Source organism: Eutrigla gurnardus (genome assembly GCF_963514095.1).
Source record: "Eutrigla gurnardus genome assembly, chromosome: 12".
NCBI lineage: Eukaryota > Metazoa > Chordata > Actinopteri > Perciformes > Triglidae > Eutrigla > Eutrigla gurnardus.
The window spans coordinates 2,069,931-2,095,032 of NC_139926.1; the positions used below are offsets into that span (position 1 = coordinate 2,069,931).

The 25,102-nt window shown below is 40.7% G+C and overlaps 1 protein-coding gene and 1 long non-coding RNA gene across 3 annotated transcripts in view; both read left to right on the forward strand.

Annotated features, from left to right (window-relative positions):
• LOC311021610 (uncharacterized protein) overlaps window positions 1–23,446 on the forward strand; it is a 38,382-nt gene extending 14,936 nt beyond the window's left edge. The window contains exons 6-11 of one of the 2 annotated variants that reach the window (XM_084022273.1): window positions 11,972–12,061; window positions 17,728–17,814; window positions 20,088–20,123; window positions 21,829–21,885; window positions 22,064–22,228; window positions 23,097–23,446. In XM_084022273.1, the coding sequence (XP_083878399.1) occupies window positions 11,972–12,061; window positions 17,728–17,814; window positions 20,088–20,123; window positions 21,829–21,885; window positions 22,064–22,228; window positions 23,097–23,227 (566 nt within the window). In that variant the 3' untranslated portion in view covers window positions 23,228–23,446. The remainder of the gene's footprint in view (window positions 1–11,971; window positions 12,062–17,727; window positions 17,815–20,087; window positions 20,124–21,828; window positions 21,886–22,063; window positions 22,229–23,096) is intronic. The other variant, XM_084022274.1, reaches the window with a different exon arrangement.
• Window positions 1,885–10,189, forward strand: LOC311021622. Its single transcript, XR_014598024.1, has 5 exons — window positions 1,885–2,443; window positions 6,469–6,501; window positions 8,158–9,163; window positions 9,331–9,400; window positions 10,151–10,189. It is a non-coding gene; the product is annotated as an uncharacterized lncRNA (long non-coding RNA).
• Window positions 23,447–25,102: the final 1,656 nt, after the last annotated feature.

Consider the following 25,102-nt stretch of genomic DNA (forward strand, 5'->3'; position numbering starts at 1 on the left):
TGCTCGCGGTGGAAGAGAAATGCGACAAGATTGTAACTTCACCTGTGAACAACTAAGTATATTTCCACTTTTAATTAGAACGTTGATACGTTGGAACATTTACCGTGGGACTGCCAGTGAAGATATGAGGGAATACGTGCTGTGGCATGAAGCAATTCTCTCAGCCTGACAAGCTTACTCTCGCCACTGTGCTGACCGCACTGACAGCCATTATATCGATTTTCTCTTAAGGCGCACGAATTTGGTGAGTAATGTTTTTTTTTTAATTTAAAACTATATTGTTATGTGTTATTATTTTCTGCATCAAATGCATTTAGTCTGTCAGCAGTTATTTAATGTAAGCTTCGAGGGGTGTTCACACACCGAACGGGACGCATTTGTCACACCGGAGAGGACGGGGGGGCGGACGGGCGGGGAGCTTAAACAGCAATAATGTTTCATCATTTGTGGCCGAAATAAACATATTCCTGGTTTTTACATATTGTGGAAGTCCCAGACACACCGGGAAACTAAACGGCGTTCTGTCTGAGTTTATAACTTTACCCGGAGGGGGATCAGTGAATCTCATCAAACTCTGAATAGCAAGCCAGAGACCAGCTGGATGTTGTGATTTAACTGCAATAAAAGGATAAAGAGTATGCCGAAGTAACAACGATTTGTTAAAAAGTCCAAAGTAATGGTTTGTTAAATTTATCCGTTCAGACGATAGCACATTACTTGTAAAATGCTTGTTTTGGCAATGGCTTTCGGCTCGCTCAGAGCTAAACGAGGCTAACAACGCTGCTCCGTTAACACTGAACATAACATCGTCTCGGCATAATTACGGCAACGACCTTGTTGTTTGTACCATGACAGTTGGCTTGGTCTCTGTATGAAACGTACTATCTCACGGCGCCGGAAGACCACAGACCGCTATGCTGTTTTTGCCGCTGATTGGCTTCGCGTCAGAGCGTCAACGCGAATTTGTAGCTTGAGTTGAAATATTTCAATATTTCATGAAATAATGTTAATGCTGTAACATTACCATTGTGCTCTGTATTTTTGAAGGCAAGTTAACGATATAATGTAGGCTTGTAAAGTGTAGGAAATAACATGAAATAACATGATCACAGTCGGCGAAGTCGAATGTCCCCAGTCTGTACGTTGTAATGCGGCGTTCACACCGAACGCGATAGATGCGAATACAATCGCGTGAGGCTTGATCATTTTGGACTATTCGCGTCATTCGCGTATGACGCTCATTTTTGAACCGGTGCCGCTCTAGCGGGAGAAACGAGGGCAGCGCCAGCGGGGAGCCGGCGGGTCACGTCGGCGGACCCTCCTCCTCCGCCTCGGGGTACCCGATGCCAGAGTCCGTGAGCCTCCTCCGGGAGCCACGTCCCTCGCACCTCTCCCCAGGGAGAGTCGGGGCCACATTCGACTACGACCTCAGATCAGACGAGACAACCCGCTGAATTTAAGCATATTACTAAGCGGAGGAAAATAAACTATCTAGGATTCCCTCAGTAGCGGCGAGGGAAGAGCCCAGCGCCGAATCCCCGTCCGACGGGTGGGCAGACGTGGGAAATGTGGCGTACAGAAGACCGCTTGCCCGGTGTCGCTCAGGGGCCTGAGTCCTTCTGATCGAGGCTCAGCCCATGGACGGTGTGAGGCCGGTAACTTTAATCGCGTCGCGTCTGACACGAATGGCGCGTCTGACGCGATTAAAGTTGAAAATATCGAACTTTTCAGGCGGCATCGCGCCGCGACATCCAATCAGCGACGAGTTCAAGCCGACAGACAGATGAGCTGAGATGGACGGGCTGCATTCCCAAACAACCCGACTCGGGAAGACCGGACCATTCGCGTCAGACGCGCCATTCGCTTCATTCGCGTCTGACGCGCCATTCGCACCGCGTCTCATCAGGCCAGACACTCCATTCGCGCCGCCTCCGTCTGAATCGCGTGTCATCGCGCCATTTACATTGATTTTCAATGTAGAGTCGCCGCTCAATTCGCGTCTATCGTGTCCGGTGTGAACGCCCCTTAAGGATTAAGGATTTAAACATTTGAAAAAAAAAAAAAAAAGTAAGGTCTTTTCTCAATCCGAGAGAGCCTTTTGTTTATAGCTTTCTTTATTGATAAAAGGACATTTGGAAGATTTTTTTGTTTCTATCAATAGCTAAGGATTTTATCTGGTCACAGAGGTTAAAAGCATTCATGTTAATTAGCTTGCTTAACTAGTTTGGAATATAGCAAAGCTTCAGGAAGACATGCATTAGCTGCCTGCTCTCTGTCACATTTCATAATATGCCTGCAATGTTAGCTAAATTTTAAGTGTTATATGCTTACAACTTATTGTACATAGTGCTTTTGTGAATGTGTTGCAACCTAATAAACTTTTCAATGTTCTTTTTATTAAGGCTGAAGCTGAAGCAACTGACTGGTTTACGTCTTCTATCTGGTATGTTGTGCATGGTTACTAAAATGTGAATCACATCACATCACTAAAAATCCTCAAAAACCTGATCATAATTGTTTTTACTATGCATGTTAGTTGTGAATAATGTTATTTTTTCCAATGGCTTGGAAGTGCAAACATTGTGCTGCAGTCTTCAATGAAAGAGCACAGTTGCTTGAACACTATCGTTTACAACATTGCAATGTTTCCTCAGTCAGTCCTCTGCCTCGTCTGTATGACTGTATCTGCACATTTCAGTCAGTAAATGCATTGAAAATCCACCTAACATGATAACATAGACAGTTGAGCATAATGAAAATCAAGAGGGATGTGTTGTCAGGTTTCGGGCAAGGAGGGAGGACTCAGATGCAGAGGCAGAATAAACGTTTTTTTTATTCAAAATCATAAGATGTAAAAAGTACAAAACAAAAGATCAAGGAAAAAACCAGGCTAATGCAAAAACTTAATTTCAAACAAAAGATCAATCCAAAGGAGGAAAAAACAAGACTACAAACATATTTCAAATAGTTTTTTATTGAGTTTTCAAAAAACTGTAGTGAGAAAAAACAAGACAAAACAAAACAGTTTAAACTGACAGAGAGCTATTAGACACAATTGCATGAATACCATACATGGATCCCATCTACAGTGTGCGTCGTTTATAATATACATACGTACTACATAGACAGTTTTTCTTTTGCTTCAATTTGTTACATTTTCAATAGTCAGCCCATGTACAGATGCATGCCAAAAAAAAAAAAAAAAAAAAAAAAATCAACAAGAGAAAAAACAGGAAGAGAAGAGAAGGGGGGGGGGGGGGGGGGGGTAGAGAGCTACTGATCTAAGGTGGTTGTATCAAATTCATTTGTAAAGTATTCTAAAAATATCGCACCAAGTTTTTTTGAACCTTTTTACAGAGCCCTGAATTGTGCATCTGATTTTTTCTAGCTTAAGAAACGCCATCACCTCACGGACCCAACGTGAATGGGATGGAGGTGTGGTTGATTTCTAACCAAAAAGGATAAGTCGGCGGGCTAGTAATGTTGAGAATGCTATAAAGTCTGAATGATGTTTTGCTGGGACACCTGTTGCTCCAGTTCAATAATGGTGTCAGAGTGACTGTTGGCCGCAGTTTCCAAACTAGCGGTGCGCTGCTCCAGAGCGTTAGCCCTAGCGTTAGCACGCTCAATGGCCGTTTTCATTTCGTCTTTAACGATGCTTATCTGCTTGCATATCTCGGCGTTCTGGGTCTCCGCTTTCTCGTCTATTTTTGCCAGCAGTTCGGCCTTCAAAGACGTAATAGCATCGAGTATAGCTGATTGACCCGGCTCCGTGCCCTCTGCATGCTCTGGGGCCTAAGCACCGCTCCTCAGATCCGACATCTTGTTTCGTCGAAAAGTCGTAACAAAATTGAATAAAAACTCACGTTTTCACCGTCTTTCGATCTACACTCTGCTTATACGACACTCAAACTGTCATACATATGTGTGGGTTGGGCTCCTTGACATAAATAAAGGTTAATATGGGGGAGCTCAGAGACGCGCGTCTACATCTCTCCGAGGCTCAACCGGCGTACCGAGACTACAAACATAAACTACAAAAACACCAACTTAACTTAGAATCTTTTGACGGCTGTGACTGAACGAAGGATCTTGACATGACGATAGACGTAAGACGAACTGGCACAAGACAAGGGGAGACGCAGACTTAAATACACAGAGGGATAACGAGTAACAGGTGAAAACCATCAGGGATCGGGGATGACATCAGACCAGGAAACACATGAGGAAGGGCAAGTGACCTGAAACGAGAGGGGAGTTATTTTCAAAATAAAACAGGAAATGACAAGACAAAAACTAAGACGAGACAAACCTCACCGGCGTGACGTGTGTGTCATTCATCTGTCCTGTGTGTAGATTCAAGCAGCCGTTTAATGCTCAAAGTCTTCTAAGTCATTTCAGGACACATTTAAAACAATGGTGAATGATGGTGAATTGCCCATTCAAATATTGTCACTACCGTACTAATGTGTACTCATCATTCAATGCCCACAAAAGTAGGAATCATCCAGACTGTGATGTCTCAGATTTTAGGGATGATATTGTCTTGACAGAGACCAACAGCCAACCAATGCCGAGTCAAGTTGAATGTGATGACGGTGATCTGTCTCAGAATTCCCCTGAGCAGGATGCTTTAGAGTGTTATCCCCCTGAACCTACAGATGACAATGGTGGATTGCAAACTCAATTGAGAATTATCAGAGATGGCTATACAGGACATAGTTGAAAATTTGGTGCAAATATTCTCATTGTCCAAACCTCTCGTCAGAGACTCTGTCATCAAGATTTTTCGAGAGCATAATCTGTCAATCAGTGATGCCGTTCTTCATGAATTAGTTGAAGCTATCATGAAAAGTAATGTTTTTGTCAGTGCTACTGCAGAAGGTGCAGAACTATCCACTGCTAAGTGGAGGAAAACATTTGTAAGGAGTAACTACCCTCTGGTTATGCCAGTGCAATATACTGTTGATTCCAGTGGACACACAGCAGTGTATGTTCCAATCCTACAGATACTGCAAACAATGTTTAAAAATACTGATCTCCTTGACAAGATTCAAGAAACCAAGCCATCACCACCTGGAATGCACATGTCTCATGAAGATGGAACATATTTGAAAGAAAACCAGTTCTTGTCAGAAGCAGGAGAGCTGAAATTGTCACTGATTTTGTATGTGGATGACATTGAACTGGCTAATCCTTTGGGCACATCTAGTAAGATCCACAAGCTTTGTGCAGTATAGTGGTTGCTTGGCAATATACCTAGTCAGTATAGGTCCAACCTGCATGTCATACAGCTAGCTCTGCTGTGCAAAGTACCTGATCTGCAGAAGTGTGGTTATCAAAGTGTTCTTTCACCTTTGTTGAAAGACTTGCACACTCTCGAGGAGGATGGCATTTACATTGAAACAGTTGGTCAGTGTATCAGGGGCACTGTGTTGTGTGTTGCAGCTGATAATTTGGCTGCCCATGGTCTTGCAGGCTTTGTACAGTGTTTCAGAGGACACTATGTCTGCAGATTCTGTTGCAGTACTAGAGACCAGATACAGTCCAGTGAAGTGTCTGAAGGAGATTTTAGCATGAGAACCAGAGCCAGCCACGATCTTCATGTTCAGAATGTTGTGCAAGGAGAAAATGCAACTCACTTTGGTGTTACGGGTAAGTGTGTTCTCAGCAAGGCATTGCTGCATTTTCATCCAATTGCTGGTTTCCCGCCTGATATACTTCATGACCTGCTTGAGGGTATTGTGCCAGTTGAGTTGGCTTTGTGCATTCATCAGATGATTTGTTTGAAGTGTTTCACTCTTGAATATCTAAACACAAAAATTTGCACATTTCCATATCAGCACTCTGATAGGCTTGACAAACACACAAATAATTCCAATAAGAATTTTGCAGCCAAACAAAGCATTGGTGGGAATGGGCATGAAAATTCCTCTTATGGTAGGAAGTCAAGTCCCTGAAGGAGATGAAGCATGGGCTATATTGATGGATCTTAAAGAAACAGTGCAGTAAGTGTTGTCTCCATCTTTCCCGGAAGAATCCATCCACTACATGCAGACTAAAATAAGTGATCACAGACAGGGTCTTCAAGCAGTGTTCCCAGACTTTAAGCTCCGACCCAAGCATCATTACGTTGAGCACTACCCAGAACTAACAAAACATTTTGGGCCTCTTGTTCACCTATGGACCATGAGATTTGACCATGAGATTTGACCCTTTTCAAAAGGGTGATACATGACACACACAGTTTCAAGAATGTCTTGAAAACTCTCGCTACCAGGCATCAGCACATTATGGCGTATCATTTCAGTGTGCTATCATTTTTCAGACCCCATACACAAGCCTCAAGTGTCACCTCTGTCCAAGTCCAAGATGTTTGTTTCTGCAGGCCACACTGGAGGACTTCCAAAATTCAGCAGGATTGAGCACAATACTGCTTGTCAATAATTCTGTTTCCTTTCTTTGCAGGAGCTATGAGTGCTGGTACAGTGAGCATTTAAGGTAATTTGAATTGACATTGTCAGATAACTTCTCTGTGCATCAGCTGTCACAGCTCAAAGGGATAGTTCGGAATTTTGGACATAAAACCTATTTTCCAACTCAGCCGGTGTGTTCGAGACGTCTGGAGACGTTTTCAAGAAATTTCATTCAGTTCTTCTAGTTGCCGAGTTTGGTTGTGCTATGGCTAGCGCAAGTCAATCGTTCTAGTTAGCATGGCATTAAAACACTCATACCGACTCCACAGTGCACCCGAGGCAAATCAATTAAAACACTAGACTGTCGATGTACATATCTGTGTTGATAGAATAATATTTGAAACAAAACTAACCTCGCATCGCATGAATCATCCATTTTACTATTTTCTACTTTCTCAGCAGCAGCGGAATTTTACTTTGCTCCGTCGGACTCAAAACTCTAAGACGCGCTGCTCGGAATCCAGCCGGTAAATACACACCTGAACACCGCCGATTTGTCGGCCCTTAAGCCCCCAAGGCTGTCTGAAAAGCCCTCGGAGCTCACTCAAACACCAGGCAGCACACGGCCCCGCGAACCCACAAATACGCACCGCGAACCCGAACCTCTGCTCCGTCCAGAGAACCGTAAACCCTCGGACGCGTTGCGGGGGATTCCCTCCTGGCACCACCAGTCTCCGTTTGTTCGGTCCCAGTTCTCAGCTCCAGCGGGGGCTATCTCGGTCTCCACAGACGCTTGTTCACGTTCTGCCCTTTGAGCATCCCTCTTGCGCAATTCTTCCTCTGTATATTCAGGCTCGTACAGGTACGGTTGGGTTTGGGTGGAAAAAATTCCTCATCAGAGTCTTCAAAAGTTTCAGGATATTCTCCAAAAGTGGCCATTTCTGTGAGATTGAAGAAACTAGCACTGCAGGCTACTCTGCGTCTGTAGCAATGACAGCAGGTAAACAAACTATTATAGAACCGGTAACTTATAAGTGCTAGGTGATATCAGTCCGCCGCTGCCATAGCCTACTAGGAAGTATGACACGCTGCTGCTGCTGCTGAGACGTAAATCCTTAAAAATGCAAGGTTGGTTTTATTTCTATCAACACAGATATGGACATCGATAGTCTGCCGTTACAATTGATTTGCCTCGGGTGCACTGTGGAGTCGGTATTAGAGTTTGTAATGCCATGCTAACTAGAACGATTGACTTGCGCTAGCCATAGCACAAGCGAACTCGGCAACTAGAAGAACTGAATGAAATTTCTTGTAAACGTCTCCAGAAGTCTCGAACACACCGGCTGAGTTGGAAAATAGGTCTTATGTCCAAAATTCCAAACTATCCCTTTAATGACACATTAAGTCTCCCAGCATACCATATTGATGGGCATTTGATATTGACACCAAAAAATGTATTTCTATCAGAGATGTACAGGATTGACATGTTTTTGTGGGGACCTGTAGTCACATTGACCATCGTGAAGAAAGTTAACACTGATGTAATATCACAATCAATGTGCCATTAGTGACTCTGCCCAACGTGACAAGCTAGAAAGACTGATTAACAGTTTGCATTTGAGGTTAATGATACTTCATTCGAAGCAATACTATTTTTCATCTACAATTTACTGGAAAATTACTGAATTTGTTTTGAACAAATCCCAATGATTGTTCTTCATTTATTCATTCTCTTGCATAGGACATGGCAGCTCAAAATTTCCTACTTCATGTCCATACCTCCATGGATGTTGTCAGGAAGATGACTTTATCTTCACGCCCAGAATCTGTGGATGAGCTAAAAACAACGATCAAAGAAAAGTTGAAGCTAGACTTTGACTTTAGCCTATCATACCAAGATCCAGACTTTGACGGTCAGTTATGTTCCCTTGTAGACATTGACGAGCTTCCACAGAAGAATGTACCAAAAGTTATTAGGTCTGAGAGTGATGCCAGTTCAGTAGCATCAGATGACACAATAATATTGCCCCATGCCATGACTCCAGACAGGAGTGAGAGATGGCCTGATGTTTTTCCAGTGCCCGTTTTTTCCTATGAGGTAGAACTCATACTTGGTGATGGAAATGTTACATATGAGAGGACAGGGAAAACTCTAAAGTTATCTAGGGGACAAATGCATGACATACTTGAGACGATAGCAGTCAAAATGCATAGCTTCAAAGCATACCCCAATGATAATGACTTTTCACTGGTAGCCGAAGCCCTTGTTTGAAGCATCCATGTCTAAAAAAGCCAGGATCTCGTATGGTTGGAAAAATAGTCTGAAGTTTAAGATGGGGAACTACTGCTCTAAGTTGAGTCGGGCAGGATTTCATGAGGTAGCTGTGAATTCTGGTAAGAAGGGAAAAAGTTTTCCCCTAAATCTGACACATTACAAGGTCAATGATTTGACATTACTGCACAATAGTGTAGCATGTTTGGTTGCTGTCTATATCTAATTTTCACTTTCTTCAGGGCCACATATACACTACACTCTTCTTACTGACTTAAACAGTAATTTAATATTTTTGTTTCACAGAATTGCAAACATCAACCTGAAGAATCACTTCTATGCAGAGTTGGACCAACACGCTCCCCGTCTTCACAGCTTGTTCAGGAAGAAAGCTGCACGCACAGGGAAAGTAGCTGATGTTCTGGGTCACCTTATTCGCACTTATGACCTCCAGGTTAGTTGATTATGCTTCTTAGTGATTGATAGGGATATTAAAGTTTATTTTTGGTTTAGAAACCCTCATCTCTTCAGACATGAGAGAGCTATTTATTGTGATAGTATTGTGTGGATATTATCTTAAGAATCCTAAGTGAAGTAAGAATATGTTCTCATGCTCAAGGAACAAGTTGACGGCCATGTCAGACATGCTGCTGTCCTCCGTGCACTTCCTGCATATCTACATGAGGATGACTCCGGATTTCTGAAGCAGTGGGTGAGTCATTAATAGTTAAGAATTTTAATTTTGGGTCAGTTGATCTTGGAAAAGGAATATTTATTTTTGTCAAATAGTTACATTGTTTCAGTTACTTGGAAGAAAATGTTTTCTCTTTTTTTTATAGAGTTAAATTTAGAATAAAAAAACTGTTTGCAAAATTATGAGCTGTCCTATTGTCATCAAGAGCATTTTTTTTGTCATTGAGGAAGAAGTCATCAAGTGTTTCTTTATCACTCGGATTTTATTCAGGGTTTTGAGTATTACCATAAGATTTGTAGTTATTGTTGAGTATAGAATGGATGCAAATCAGTAAACAAACGCATCCTCATATTCAACGGGTATTGAATATCATTCCACCTTACTTCAACAGTGTTGAATATGATGCACCCTTATGGATGTCTTTGAAATTAAGCTCTTTAGGTTTTAAAATAAAACGTATAACTACATTCAGAAAATAGTATTTTGTTGTTGCTGTGATGGGGAAAATTGATTTGAAAGCACCATTTTTTGGCATTATGCTAAATGCTGAACTTGAATCAACATTGAAGATAAACATGAGTATTCGATTATATTTTTTATGGACATACACATTTGACTTCCAGAACCAATTACATTCATCAAAAGTGATTGCTTTTTTTTAGGCTTCTCTTTAAATGTCTTCTGATATATTACTGATGCATTTTTCAGCAAACAGATTCTTGAGAAAGCTTTGCCAATCTGGGATAACAGTTCTCTTCTTGTCTTCAGGTGTCACAGTCTGATGAACCAAACATTGACAACCTACCGGTCGGGCTCCTGTTGGTCAGTGCCAATTCAACAGATGCCTTCTGCCCAGAGAGGACTGCGGTTGTGCTTGAGGGTACCATAGTTATGGATTTCCCCACATTTGTTGATGCATTTGTCATGCTTTTTGCACTGATTTACCCAAAGGACTTGGCCAATACATTTGACTTTACCCAGAAAGTCTTGATGGGCCTGGATGATGGGAAGTTGAAACCCAGGGTGTTGAGCCTTAAAAATGACCTGATGGAAGTGGAGTAATCTTAACATGTGAACAAAGCTAACAACTTTGGTCCTTTTTTTTTTTACTTGACTTTTCATATTCACATGTGCTACTGTCATTTTGGCATTACTATATATGGCAGTAGTCGGTTGTTTTTTTTTGACATCTTATAGATGTTTTGAGAAGTATTACTGTTCAACTTTAAATGTTTTATGCAGGGTTTTTACGGTATGGATGTGTATGAAAAACATTTTGCCACTGTGTATACTACAATACCCATATCTTTGTTCATAGGCCATGTTGAGAGTTTAGCATGCAATGAGGATTTTGTCTGAATTATCCACTTCTCAGGAGGCCATTTCTTTGGGCTTTGCTCTGTTTTTTAAATAAATAGTGGCATGTATTTTAATTGTATGTGTTAACATATTTTTTTTATTTTTTTTTTCCCTCAAAATATGTGTATTTCTGGATTTTGAGTGAAAGGAACTTAAAAAAATTAAGTACCCTAATACAATATTTAAGTTCACTATACTTGACTTAATTTGTAGTGTTAAAACTAAATACCAAGTGAAAAGTACTTGATCAGGAATGTTTGTTTAACTTACACATTTAAGTTTGGATCGCTTAAAATAACCTAGTTAGGACTACTTAATTTATAAGGTTGGTTTGACTTACAAAATCAAGTTTATGTCACTTAAATAACCTAGTTAGGACTACTTAATTTACAAGGTTCGTATAACTTTAACTTTAACAAAATTAAGTTTGTGCAACTTAAAATAACCGAGTTAGAACTACATAATTTAGAGTGTTTTGTGTAACTTATAAAATTGAGTAAGTGAACTTAAAATGTTCGATGTAATCTTTTTCACCAAAGTTATATTAACTTATCAGGTTTTACAGTGTGACATTAGAGTTGTTCAGAAAGAGAATAAAATCTGTAACCCTGTTAGAACCTTATTCTGAGCTGTGAGCTAATAACATCACACATTCACTCAGTGTAAAAAGTTAATTTGGTTCCTTCCAATTTAGTAATGGTGCATATGTGTTACCAGGAAGTACAAGCTTTCAGCTGCAGCTGATGATCCCAGCGTTGCTAAACTGTCTTTTCTTGTCAGACCCTGATGAAAACTAGCTGGATATGATAGGATGGATAGGCTGCAGTCATTATTTCACATACCGTTGCAACTTTGTCAGTGCCCTGACATTTCCTGTATGAAATCATTATTAGGGCTGGACTTTTACTCAAGCCAACAAATTTCCTGAGGGCAGAATATTTCCTATAGGTCAACCTGACCCCCACAGCCCTGCAAAACACCAAATTTATAATGACTTTTAGCAACCCCTGCTTGTGTTAGTGTGTGTTGCCCTACCCATAATGCAGCAGGTGGGTGTGTCACTTAAACACTCTAAATGAGCGTCGGTGTCAGACACCAAGGAGCACCGACGAGGCTAATTATTTGTCACCCTGGCAGTGACAACAGCTTGATTATTCAGCATGCTTCAGTGGTGCTGAGCAGCAGAAGGTACAGTCCATCAGCAGATCACATACGTGTGTTTGTTTCCAGGTGACAGTGGTGTTGCTGGTCCTGCAGGACCGAAGGGTGAAATGGGACTCAAAGGACAACCTGGAGGGCCAGGAGGTGCTGGTGAAGTTGGTGGGTTTCATTTTGACTATTTGTGGAATCCTGTGTTTGTTGTTATGAAGCTGAACTAGACATGCTTCTTTGAAAAGCTCCCATCCACACTAACTGAGCTGCTGTGGGGCATGTCAGTGCACACCGGAGCTGACAAGTAAAACACAAGCTGTAACCTCCAGACAAATCTGGACTCACTGATGTCTGCTGAAGTCAAAACATGACAACTTGATTATTTTATTATGAGACATCATAGACCTGCCAGATTTGCAAACAGGACTAAAAATGTAAAAGTTAAGTCACCTGGACCTTTGTGGGAACTTTGGTTTATCACCAATAACCTTTCCTTCACTTCAGCTCCACTTTGTGTTTTCTGCTAATTAGCAAATGCTAACATATTGAATTAAGATGAACTCTATACTTGCTAAACATCTACATGTTAATGTGCTATTGTGAGTATTTCCAGTCTTTAGTGTGGCTGCAGACTCTGAAGCACCCTGCACACTCAAACACTCAAACAGCCACAATTATTTCCTAGATTAGAATTGTTTTGCATTTTTCATCATCATCAGACTCCGGAGTTGCTGATAAAAGTCAACACTGTTGTGAAACACAAAATTTAATCCATTGGTATCGTGCTGAGTGAAACGAATTGTCCATTTTGTTCATGTCATCGGAACAACTTCTTTTCTGTCAGTTGGGACGACTTAACACAAGAATTGAAAGATTTAAGTAACAAAACTTCTCAGTTGGGTTCATGAAAACTGCTGTACAGGCATTACTTCTTTAGGGCACACAGTGTCCGACACCGGTCTCCAGCCTGAAATTCATGTATTCATGTGTCCACCAAGAAAATGGAAAATTAACTTTCTATTGACATAGTTTTGGTGCTGAGAGACAAGAAAAAAATTGACAATGCTTGTCCCTGAACATGAAACCCACAGATAGCATTTTGTTCATTTTTCACGACCTGGACTGTAAAAGCAGACCCAGTGTGTAATGATTGCATCGCAAGGAAAAGATGGGATGCTGCATGGCAGCTGATCGTCTCCAACAGCTTCTACAAGCAGAGACCTGATCCAGCCAAATGCTGTGTAAGCTGCCTTCTCGTCTTGTTTTAAATAATATAATATGAAGTTGAGAATTGTTTGGAAGGAAGACAATGGTGGCCGAAGCAGCACAGCGTGCTGCTCCGGCGTTTAGTCCGGCGTTTAGTGCTTTTTCCCGCACCTCACCCGAAATATAGACTCAAGATGGCAAGGTGATCGTGGAAGATGAACTACTTAACTTTATTGTAGTGAAAATGAGGACTTTGAGTCAAGACGAAATTGTCACACTACTGACAAACCATTTCACCTCTGAGCGAATTGAATCCTCCAAGAAAGTTTTGTTCGAGGTCTGTACCAAGACGTCACAGCGGCTGGTCTCGCATAAAGGAGCACAAAAGCATATTAACAACGTGAAGCTGTGCTTGAAAGTACTCAATGAATGTGGAGGTGATATTCCTAAATTCGTCTCACACTTCATGGATGAACTGCCTCCTGTCTCGTTTAATAGCATTGATGTGTCAGTGTTGATGGGGAAAATGCTGCAAATCAACAACGACATTGCTGGCATGAAGAAAGTTATGGAAGCGCAAGTAGTTGCCTGCGAGAGTCTACGCTCGGTGACCGAAGCCCTGGATAATAGGCTGGTCGCGGTGGAGAGGCCCAGCGGCCTCCCTGGGCAGGCAACTACCGGGGAGACTTGTGCTCCTGATTGCAATACGGAGAACCTACGCTGGATGCCTACCAGGAGTGACAGAGCTGCTGCTAGCGTGAAAGTGGATCACCCTGAAGGGTGGATAGCTACCGAGGTGGCCGGCGCTAACGCGTCAAGGGAGAACCCCACTGTCACTGCTATTGTGGTGCCTGAAGATCAAGCACAGTCTCCCTCGTGGAACCGTGTCATGAGTGAGGGGAGGCGACGGAATAACCCGGCTTCGGACAGCAATTACCGAAAACCCCCTACTGAGTTCACACACCAGAAACCTCAACGCAAGAGAACTGGCATTATCGGTACTGGCACTGCCAGTATACAGGCAGTCCAAATGAAGATGGTGAGTGTTTTTGCAACGAGGTTTGATCCGAGCCTTGAAGCAGGTACACTCAGTAACTATCTCAAAGGCAAACTTGGGCGTGAAGTTGAGTGTCGGAAGATAGAGACCGCACAAGGAAGATTCCAGGTCACCGCGGAATGTAAGGAGGTGGCAGAGATGTATGACCCCCAACTCTGCCCCACGGGCTCGTTTGTCCGGCGCTATTACGAGGCACGTCAATCAAGAGGGCTTGGTTCGTCGGTGCCAAAAACGGTATCCACTGTGACAAACTGCTCTGTGATCAGTGAGTCGGTGGTGAAGGAGCAGGCCATAACGGAATTAACGCCAAAACATTCATGAGGATCGCTTCTTATAATTCGCGAGGCCTGCGGATTGGACATAGGAATACCAATGTTAACTCGCTATTAGAAGAATGTGACATTCTCTGTCTTCAAGAGACTTGGCTTCCCAAACAAGATCTGGATAAGCTAAACGTTCTGAATAAAGACTTTCACGGTGCCGGTGAGTCCACCACAGACCTTAGCACAAAGATTGTGCGAGGAAGAATACCATGGGGTGTTGCAATATTATGGAATAAGAAATATGACCCTATAGTGTCTGTGATGAGAATGAATGTGGACTGAGCTATTGGCCTTGAGATTAACTTTGATGATAAGAGGATGGTTATTATAAACATTTATATGCCCTAAGAATCCAACCAGTCAGAGGATGAAGTTTTAAGCAGATTAGCTTTTTTGCGTTCATTTATTGAGGACTAAAATTCTACATGTGTGTATATTATTGGGGATTTTAATGCTGATCTATCAGACAATAATTGACTATTTGCTAGAGATCTGATAGAGTTCTGTAATGAAAATAAATTGTTTTTAACTAGTCAGCTGTTGTTGCCTAATAGTAGTTTTACATATGTCAGTGATGCCTGGCATACTACTTCCTGGCTTGACCATTTCATGTGTACAGCAGATGCTCATTCCTCTATTGTAGATATGGTGATAAAGTATGACATGGCTATTTCTGACCATATACCCATATCTATGTTACTGAATGTTGATAATATCCCTGCGTTGGCTCCAAATGATGATGCAAACAATGTTAGTAAGCTAGATTGGGTAAAACTCTCTGAGGAGGAAAAGCGCAAATACTTTTCATCAACTGACAAGCTGCTGGGTTTGATTGAATTACCTAAAAATGCATTACTGTGCCAGGACATGAATTGTGAGGACTATAACCATGGTCTCGAATTATGTTCCTTGTATGACAGCATTGTCAACAGCCTCACTACATCAAGTTCTTATCTCACTACACAGAGAATCAAAACACACTGTAATGCTAAACCTGGCTGGAATGACCATGTGGGTGTGTTGCATACTGCAGCCAGAGAAGCTTTTAAACTTTGGTCTGAATCAGGTAGGCCTAGACAAGGCCCACTGTTTGTGAATAAAAAGTCCACAAATGCAAAATTTAAATATGCTATTCCCTTTATTAAAAGGAAGGAAAACACTATGAGAGCTGATGCACTTGCTAAAAAGCTGCAGAGTAATAATTACTATGACTTCTGGAAGGAGGTCAAAGTGTTAAACAACTGTAAAACCTCCCTCCCGTCTGATATAGAGGGAGTGTCTGGTACTGAGAAAATAGCTGAGAAATGGCGTGAACATTATCAAGAACTGTTTAACTGTATTAAAAGTGAACCCTTTGTGTTAAATAACATTGATTCAAATGAGAATCTTGTAATTAGACCGGATGAAATTTTAGATGGAATCTCAATGTTAGATGATAACAAGGCATGCGGCATGGACCATATTTATGCAGAACACTTGAAGTATGGTAGTCAGAAACTCTGTCCTTTATCAATGTGCTTTACTGGGCTCCTTATCCATGGGGTGCTATCTGTCTGATTCACTTCTCTCCATATTGCTCGTTCCAGTCCTAAAAGATAAAGCCGGGAAACTGAATAGCATTGACAACTACAGACCAATAGCGCTTTCTAGTATTCCATCCAAAGTTTTGGAACGCGTCCTCATTACAAGGCTTGATACCTTTCTACTAATATCAGATAATCAGTTTGGCTTTAAAAGGAAACATGGCACGGATATGTGTATATTTGCTTTAAAGGAATTGGTTGCAAAATATGTGGATCAGAACTCAACCGTATTTATGTGTTTTTTAGATGCCTCTAAGGCTTTTGATAGGGTCAACCATGGAAAATTATTTTTAAAATTACTGCAGAGAGGGGTACCAAAGGTCATTATCAGGATTCTAGTATACTGGTACAGTCACCAGACAATGAGGGTCAAATGGGGCTGTGGAATATCCTCCCCATTCTATGTATCCAATGGTGTCCGTCAAGGTGGATTATTATCCCCTGCCTTATTTAATGTATACATGAATGATTTGTCAATTCAACTGAGTTTGTGTACTACTGGCTGCCTGGTTGGTAGCTCTCTCATTAACCATCTCGTGTATGCAGACGATTTGGCTATTGTTAGTCCATGCAGTGCTGGCTTACAGCAACTACTTAAGGTATGCACACAATATGGTCTTGAGTATGACATTAAATTTAACAGAGGATAAAAATATGACTTTCCCTGTTTTCTATCTGTGTAACAGCCCACTTGTGGTGTGTAAAGAAGTAAAGTATCTTGGTCATATAATCTCAGATGATCTTAGTGATGATAAAGATATATATCGTCAACGCCGTAAATTATATGCCCAGGCTAACATGTTACTTAGCAAGTTCAGTATGTGCTCTTTTAATGTGAAATGCTCCTTGTTTAAAGCCTTTTGTACACCTATGTATACTGCTTATTTATGGTGTAGACATAAGAAAAGCAGCTTACAGAAGCTTACAGTTGCCTATAATGACACTATGAGACTGCTGATGCAGCTACCTAGATGGTTTAGTGCCAGTTACTTGTTTGTCTTCTCCAGTGTGCCAACTTGTGAGGCAATCCTAAGAAATTTAATGTACAAATTTACGTGCCGCCTGGATCTCTCACAAAATAGCATTATTGAAGCTCTAGTGAACCCAGCTAAGAGGTCCTTGAGGTACTCCTCTAAGCTTAGGAGGCATTGGAGACAATTCTTATATGTTTGATGGTTTGTTTTGTCTTGTTGTCTTGATGGTCTGTTTTGTCTTGTTTTCTTGTCTCTTCTTTTTTTTTTTTTTTTTTTAATCTATTTATTCTGTCTTACTTTTATACTCTGCTGTGGACCTTGTACTAGTGTCTGTGATAAATAAAGAATTGGAAGTTGTATTCTTAGCAGGGTATTGCCAAAGGGAAATAATAAATAAAATACTGTGTTAATACTGGACAGCCTATGAAAAGACTTGACTTGACTCATTTCCTGGATGGAAAAATGTATCAGCTGATTAACAAACATGAAACATTCAGTTCCTCTTCCTCATTTGACTTCTGGTCATCATCTGCAATATTGCTGGTGCAGCGCTGATTCACGTGATGAATGATACAGTTTGCATAGCTTGCATTTATGAAATGTATATTTGCACCAAAAACATTCATAATCATTACTCTGATGTCTCTCTCGCTCTCTCTCTCACTCTCTGTGTGTGTGGTTGTAAATGTAGGTCCCAGGGGTCCACCTGGACTCCAAGGAGAACCAGGGAATCAAGGAACAGGTGCCAAGGGAGAGAAAGGAGAAACCGGTTCCCAAGGTAAGGGTTTGGATATAGAGCATTTTAGTAGACGTTATGTTTACGTCACTAACAGTTCAGTGCATTTTGGGTGCAGAAAAACAGCGGAAACCAGTTGAAGTGGAAGATAGATTGTTGTAGCATTGTTATATCAGAAATACCAACAAAGATCATCTATCATCATTCTATAGAATTCCATCGTTGAGGACGCCATTTGAAGCAAAACACTGATGTTTATGGTTACATTACATTAAACGGACTGACTGGACCGATGAAGTCACCCTCAATTCTGGTCTCTGCAGCTCATTTCATATACGTTGTCATCTGTTTATTATGCACAATCTTTAATCAATGATGTAGTTAATAACTATAAATTAGTTAACATTTTCAGTAGGATATTTTATAATGGTTAACACTACTGATCAGCCTTAGCAATAGTAGTGTGTTAACCGAAAAAGCATGTAAATAGTTTAGCTAGCTAAGATTTGCATTACATTACTGCACTGTTCAGCATTAGCATGTTAGCAGAAGTATCATGTAAATAGTTTGGCTAGCTAACGTTATAACACCACTGATCAACCTTAACAACATTAACATCTGAACAGAAATAGCATGAATACAGTTTAGCTCTAATGTTTAAACACCACAGATCAATCTTAGCAACATTAGCATGTTAGCAGAAGAAGCATGTAAACAGTTGTTGATGTAATGCCATGGAAAAGGTACAGTGGGTCTCCCTCTATGAAGAACTGCTAACAAAGAAATAAAACAACATGTACCCTGACATAACCGGACAATATTTCCTCTCAATTCAATATCATCAGTATATCAACTGGTCAATCGGTCCTGCTTGGTGTGGTAGACCCCAGCCTCTAGTGATCAAGTGCTCAGCAACCTTTCATGTGCTACCATGATTCGTGTCTCTGTGCTGTCCTTCAGACTAGCCTTCTCTAGCCACTGGTATGATATCACCATATCAGCCACTTCTTCTGTCTGTAGGTGGTCCTTCCATGATGATTCCCCCCATCTTCATCAGGTTTCTGAGATATTCACTAACGTACTTGGGGCCATCTTCCTGATGTTCTCCTGGATCTTGTTTTTTTTATCCTAGAAAGGTGCTCTAACACTCACTAGTGTCACTATGAATTTACTACTACGAATGTATGAGACCCTTTATGACTAAGAGTGTTTGTCAGAGCAGGTGAATGCAAGGCAATGTTCAGTGTGAATGGACAATAAAGATTTCTGTCTGTCTGCCCATTCGTCCGTTCATCCATCCATCAATCCATCCTACAAAACCAGTCCTCGGCCTCCCTCCTTCCGGTTAGTGTTCAATCTCACAGTGCTGGATTTGGGGTGAAACCATCCAAGCATGGTGAGGAGCCTTCATGTCTTGATATCAGTGGCCTCTATGTCTTACTTTGGCCAGGTTATTATACCAGCCAGGTATCTGAAACCTGTGTGTACGTGTTGATGGCTCTGATCTGTTTTTTTCATTCAGCTGACTTTTCAGGACTTGCCTCACTCTGTGTAGGTATTTGGCTGTGGCTGACTTCCTTGTGGCCTCTTCATGATTTGCATTTGCTTGCGGGACTCCAAGGTATTGATAGCTATACTGACAGCTACTATGTTGCCTTTGAACCAGAAAGCAATATTGCATCATAGGTCAGCTTGCCTCTCTTGGACACCATCTGACTGTAGATCCTGCTATTGTGGATCAGTGAGAAGATGTCACGCTCATTCTGAGCATACAGCTTGATGTCATCCATGTAGAGGAGGTAGCTGATGGTTACTCCACTTCGGAACCGGTATCCAGATCCACTTTGAGTGATGATCTCCTCGAGGGGGCTCAGGCCTTTTAAGGACAGCAGCAGGGACAGAGCATCCCTTTGGTATATGGCACGCTTGATGGTACCTTGTGCAACAGGGTTTGAGTTGGCCTCTAGACTCATCTTCCACAGCCACATTGAGTCCTTGATGAAGGCTCTTAGTGGCCGGTTGATGTTGTGCAGTTCTATGCATTCCAAGATGCATCTCTGTGGCATCAAGTCAATGGCTTTCTTGTAAAAGAGCAGCAGTGATCCTACATCATATTCACTGCTCAAAAAAATAAGGGAACTCTTTGCGATACTCCATGCAGTACAAAGGTTATGATCCAGTGATTCAAAATAATCTTTGGTTGATCATCTGGGCTTCTTAAACCGTATATATAATCTATTCATGTTTATTTTTTGGGTATATATTAGCCCTGTCGACCAAATGTCTTTCAAATAATTTTGTTGTCTTGTCTACAGGTGTTATTGGACCTCCTGGTTTCAATGGAACTGAAGGTGTGTGTTAAAGTCAAAGTTATATAATTATAATATTAATCCACAGCTACCCTGTGATTAATCAGATTAAAAAATGTAATTGTTTGACAGCCCTCAACAAATAGGGATGCACTGATACCACTTTTTTCAGACTGAGTATAAGTACTTAAATTTCAGTACTTGCTGATGCCGAGTACTGAAATGAGTACTTAATAATAGCAGTACAGTTATAACAATCACTTTGGAAACATTCAACTGTGTGTTTGAAATAGAGCAGAGTTTGCAGTAGGGATATTAATAATTAATGTTTAACCTGCTGTCAGTTAGAGTTAAAATAAATATTAAAGATTAAAAAAAATCTAAGAGACTCAGAGGAGCATCTTGTCACTTCAAGGAGAATAGTGCTGGCCCACCTTAAAGGTCAGCCCACCTTGTTGTGTTCCTGAGTTGTTGCTAACTTCAGGGCTAACTCCTTTTACTTTCACTTTCCCTGCACACACTACACTGCTACATTCACAGCTGTAATACAGCTTCATACTGCAGCTGCTGATAAATGATGATTTAACATGTTTGTTCATCAGGTTATTGTTGCAGCTGGGAGACTTATTAGGCTCAATGGTGAGAGGTTAACGTCAAGCTGCTGCAGTGGTGTTGAGTAGTTTTACGAGGCTGTGTGTTTATTGATTGTTCCATCTTTGTTTTTTATACTCAAACATCCCGTCCAGAGAGCCAACAGCTTCAATGCAAAATGACTAGCTAAGCAAAAATGAATCGCCCTGCGTTAACTTGTTAATTCTGACAGCCCTAATATATACACACACACACACATTATCCACTGTATGACGCTGGAAATAATGTTTTGCAAATGTTGTACCATTTCCTGTGTCCACTATGTGGCACAAGAGAATGCACACTAAGTATATGTCATTACATCATGTTGCCACTGCTCATTTTCTAAACAATGAATCAACCCCTTGTACAACCAAGGAAAGCAAACAGCCAGTAGTCATTAACATGTGTAAATTCTAGAATGAAGATATCTCAAAATATCAAATAATAATTACATTATATTGTTCTTATTAAGGTAAATTAGCTAGCTTGTTAATTCCACTGCTTTAATCTTGCACTTGTAACAAAGTTATACGAACAAAGTTGTCACTCATCCCACAATATCAATGCTGTTTCCTACTGTATGATTTTGTGGTTGAAGCATTAACTATTAATATTACTCATTAATCTGCCTCTCTCTCTGCGTCGTAACGTTGCTACTCCACTAATAGTCGTAAATGGAAAACCTCTCCTCATTGAGTCCAAGACTTGACACAAATCGGTTTACTTTACATAGAAGTGACTATGGCAATAGTCCATATAAAAGTGGTCGCCACTCTCCATCCTGGAATGTTGATTTCAATAGCAATGTCTGTTCTGTCTTTATTTTATTTCTATGAAATAAACTTTGTCTGTAACAGTGTCCAGCTCTGTCACCTGTTGCTGAACTACACAAAACAAAGACAATGAGCCGCCTCACACCCTCCTGCATTGACTGGTTTACTAGTCCAGTTTGTTTTGGAGGCAGTTCTGGTTAAAATTACCTTTGATAGTGATACAACATTCCATATTGTATAATACATGACATACGTATGACATACTCGGCTGATGGATTAGGTTCATATCAGTTCATGTAAACTGTTAGTGTTGTTGATATTTGACCATTTATCCTCCACAGGTCGTCCCGGACCACCAGGTCCCAAAGGAGACAAGGGAGACCAGGGAACATCAGAGTGTAAGTTTGCACACCGTTGACTTGAGAGCAGTGTTGACAACAATATAGATTAACTAGTTCCAACTACTATGATGTCAGTTTCAAACACATATGTTCTGCTGTTATGTATTCACCTAATATTTAGTGAACATCATCTAAATGATTCTGAGCTCCCAGCTGTAACTCTGTGTTACCACAGTGATGGTGCGTCTGGTGCCGGGGAGAGCCAAAGGGCGGGTGGAGGTGAAGCACAACGGGATCTGGGGCACCGTGTGTGACGACAGCTTTGACGCTTTGGACGGCAAGGTCATCTGTAAGATGCTGGGCTTCCAACGGGTCGTCACCACCTTCACTGCTGCTGCAGGTAAGAAGTCCACTGCCACCATAACATCATGTTCAATGCACAGTATACTATCCACTAATGTGGAACAAAACCCTTCACCCTAAATTGTGAACCCTGTCTTTACCCAATGTCAGTTGGGATTGTCGCTACAAGCAACCAACACACATTCAGCTGAGAGACACCAGTTAACATGGTCACTGGTTATACCCAAACACCGGAGGAGGTGTCTACACACACATAATAATAATAATAATTATATATATGCTCATTACTCTATACACTCATTACTATACATGTGCAGTGCAATATACACTTATTACTATATAAACTCATTATTATATATGCTCATTGCTATATTCACCCATTATTGTATACGCTCACATATTAGCTCATTGCAATATACGCTCATTACATACAGTATATGCTCATAATTATATAAGCTCATTACTATACGCTCAATGATACACGCTCATGACTATATACGCTCATTATTATATAAGCTCATTATTATATACGCTAATCACATTTTATATACTGTATACGGTCATTACTTCTTTAGGAACGACAGATCCTTTGATTTCTCAACTATCAGACAAATGTCATTAAACGATCGAAAGTGAAAATATTCAACTAATGGACAGAGTTGTGTTGAGAAGGGGGCCTTTTCCCCCACTTCTCTGGGAAAGACTTTGCAAAACAGAGTTGTTAAGCTGTCCAAAAGGGAATCTCTACAAATCTTTCGACCATTCCCTTTGCTGAACCTGTTTATGACACCTGAACTTAAAAACCTTTTGCAACTTAAACATTGCTTTGAATAATTCAGAATTGTAACTTATGGAAATCACCTGATGAATGCATGGCTTTCTGTCACACTGTTGTCTTTCTGCAGGGACTGGTAGCATCTGGCTGGATGAACTGAAATGTTTAGGAACAGAGTCTGACATCTTTAGCTGCCGACATGCAGGAATTGGTGTTAACAACTGTGGTCATAATGAGGATGCTGGAGTGCAGTGTGTCTAGACTGACACCAAACTGAAGGCCAGACAGAAAATGTGTTTCAGCTGTTGTACATTGTTTGATTTATGGTGTTGATTCACACACACACACTGGGCATATACTGGCTGGATCTCATTTCATAAAACAATGCGCAGAATTGCATTCAGTCTCACTTTATTATTCAACACATTAGTTTATATGATACTGTAAACACAAGATCATCCTAATAAAACTGTCTTGGAATCAACTTCACAGGTGTCATTTCTCCACTTTGTACTCAGTTGATTAATAATATTTCCCAGAGGAGGCGGAGCTGTGGCCTTTTTAGACCAAATCATTGCTGGCTTGTCCTGATCGATCCCCGTCCTCCTCCACTCGGCCTCTCTTGCTTTCAGTGACATGCCATCATCATCATCATCATCATCAGATGACCTTCCATCCGTCTGACATCATCACACACGACTTTGCAGAGGTCAGGAGAGATGAAGAGCATTCAAGAACAGGAGACGTGCTAAGGAACGGATTCTGACACAGCTGCCTTGGTCACATTTTCCCAGAAGCCTCAGAGAACGTGCTGTGGATAAACATCTTGAGTTCACATAGAGTGGCATCGCAGTTGATACACTTAAAGTTGAGCTGAAACATCATTTCAAATCTGTAAGGTGACGTATTTCTGAGTGAAACAGGCCAGACATAATGTTGGGAGGAATTTGATTTGATGGTTGTAAAAATACATGTGTATTTATATTTATACCAATTTATATATTTATTACAACATTTATTTCAAGATGTATTTGATAAGCTTATTTATTTATATAATATTAGTTTAAATGGCATTCCATATGTCAAGATATCATTGGTTGAAATTGGTCGGTACTAGCTGATGTAAGCACATGTCATATTTATTTTGATGAAATACTACATTTTAAGCTTCAAATTGGCAGAAGCATTCATCACACATGATGTGTTCAAGGACTGTCTGAAGTGTTTTTACAGCTTTTGGATATGATAAATGGTGTAACCTTGGTGATTATTTTTAGGGGAGATATCTTTCTGAATCTGAACAGCGTTATAGATGGTAACAATTGCTTGTTGCTATCTAACTTTAATCTGACCCAAGACCTGTTTCCTAAATATATCCTATTTTGAGATTGCAAAAGTCTGATGCAAAGGCACTCTCACATTAATCTGGCCCTGGAACTTTAATCTGTTTGAGAATAGCAATAATCAACAGCTATTGATTGATGTAGTTGCAGTTATGTTTTGACCTTGAATTGTTGAGGTTAGGTTTTGACCTTGAATGGTTAACATTAGGCCTTGACCTTGAATGGCTAAACCATTTAGGTAAATGCATAACCATCAACATCCAAGGTCATGTTAGTCACTGACTTGGAATGGTTAAGGTAAGTCATTTACCTCACGTTATTTTAACTGTGTTGATCTCTAAATAATCGTTTGGTGTGTTCACTTTATAATTGTAGATTATAAAAGATTTCATTGGCTCATAAAAAGTTTTTTCATTTAACCACAATCTTTCTTGTGGCTCGTGTAAATCCATTCTGTGCTCTTTTGTTTGACATACTGGATTTCATGGATTGGTCTATGTGGAATATTTTTTTAATCAGAGCACCTGGTCTGGTTCATGTCTAATTCATGCAAGTGGCAAAAATGTCTTGTTATTTGAGGAGCACAGCAGTTGAATCGATTTCCAAAGCCTTGTAATCTTTGTATTGCTTAAGCTTCAATTACATTAACTCAATTTCTTGTTATTAAATTTTAATTAAACTGTAAATTGTCATTGAGCATATCTGCTGATTTTAAAAGGGGGACACAAAAAACTGATGGTGAAAGTAGGTTGAATGAAAGCAATTGCTGGCAGCCAGTTATGAAGAGAGAATG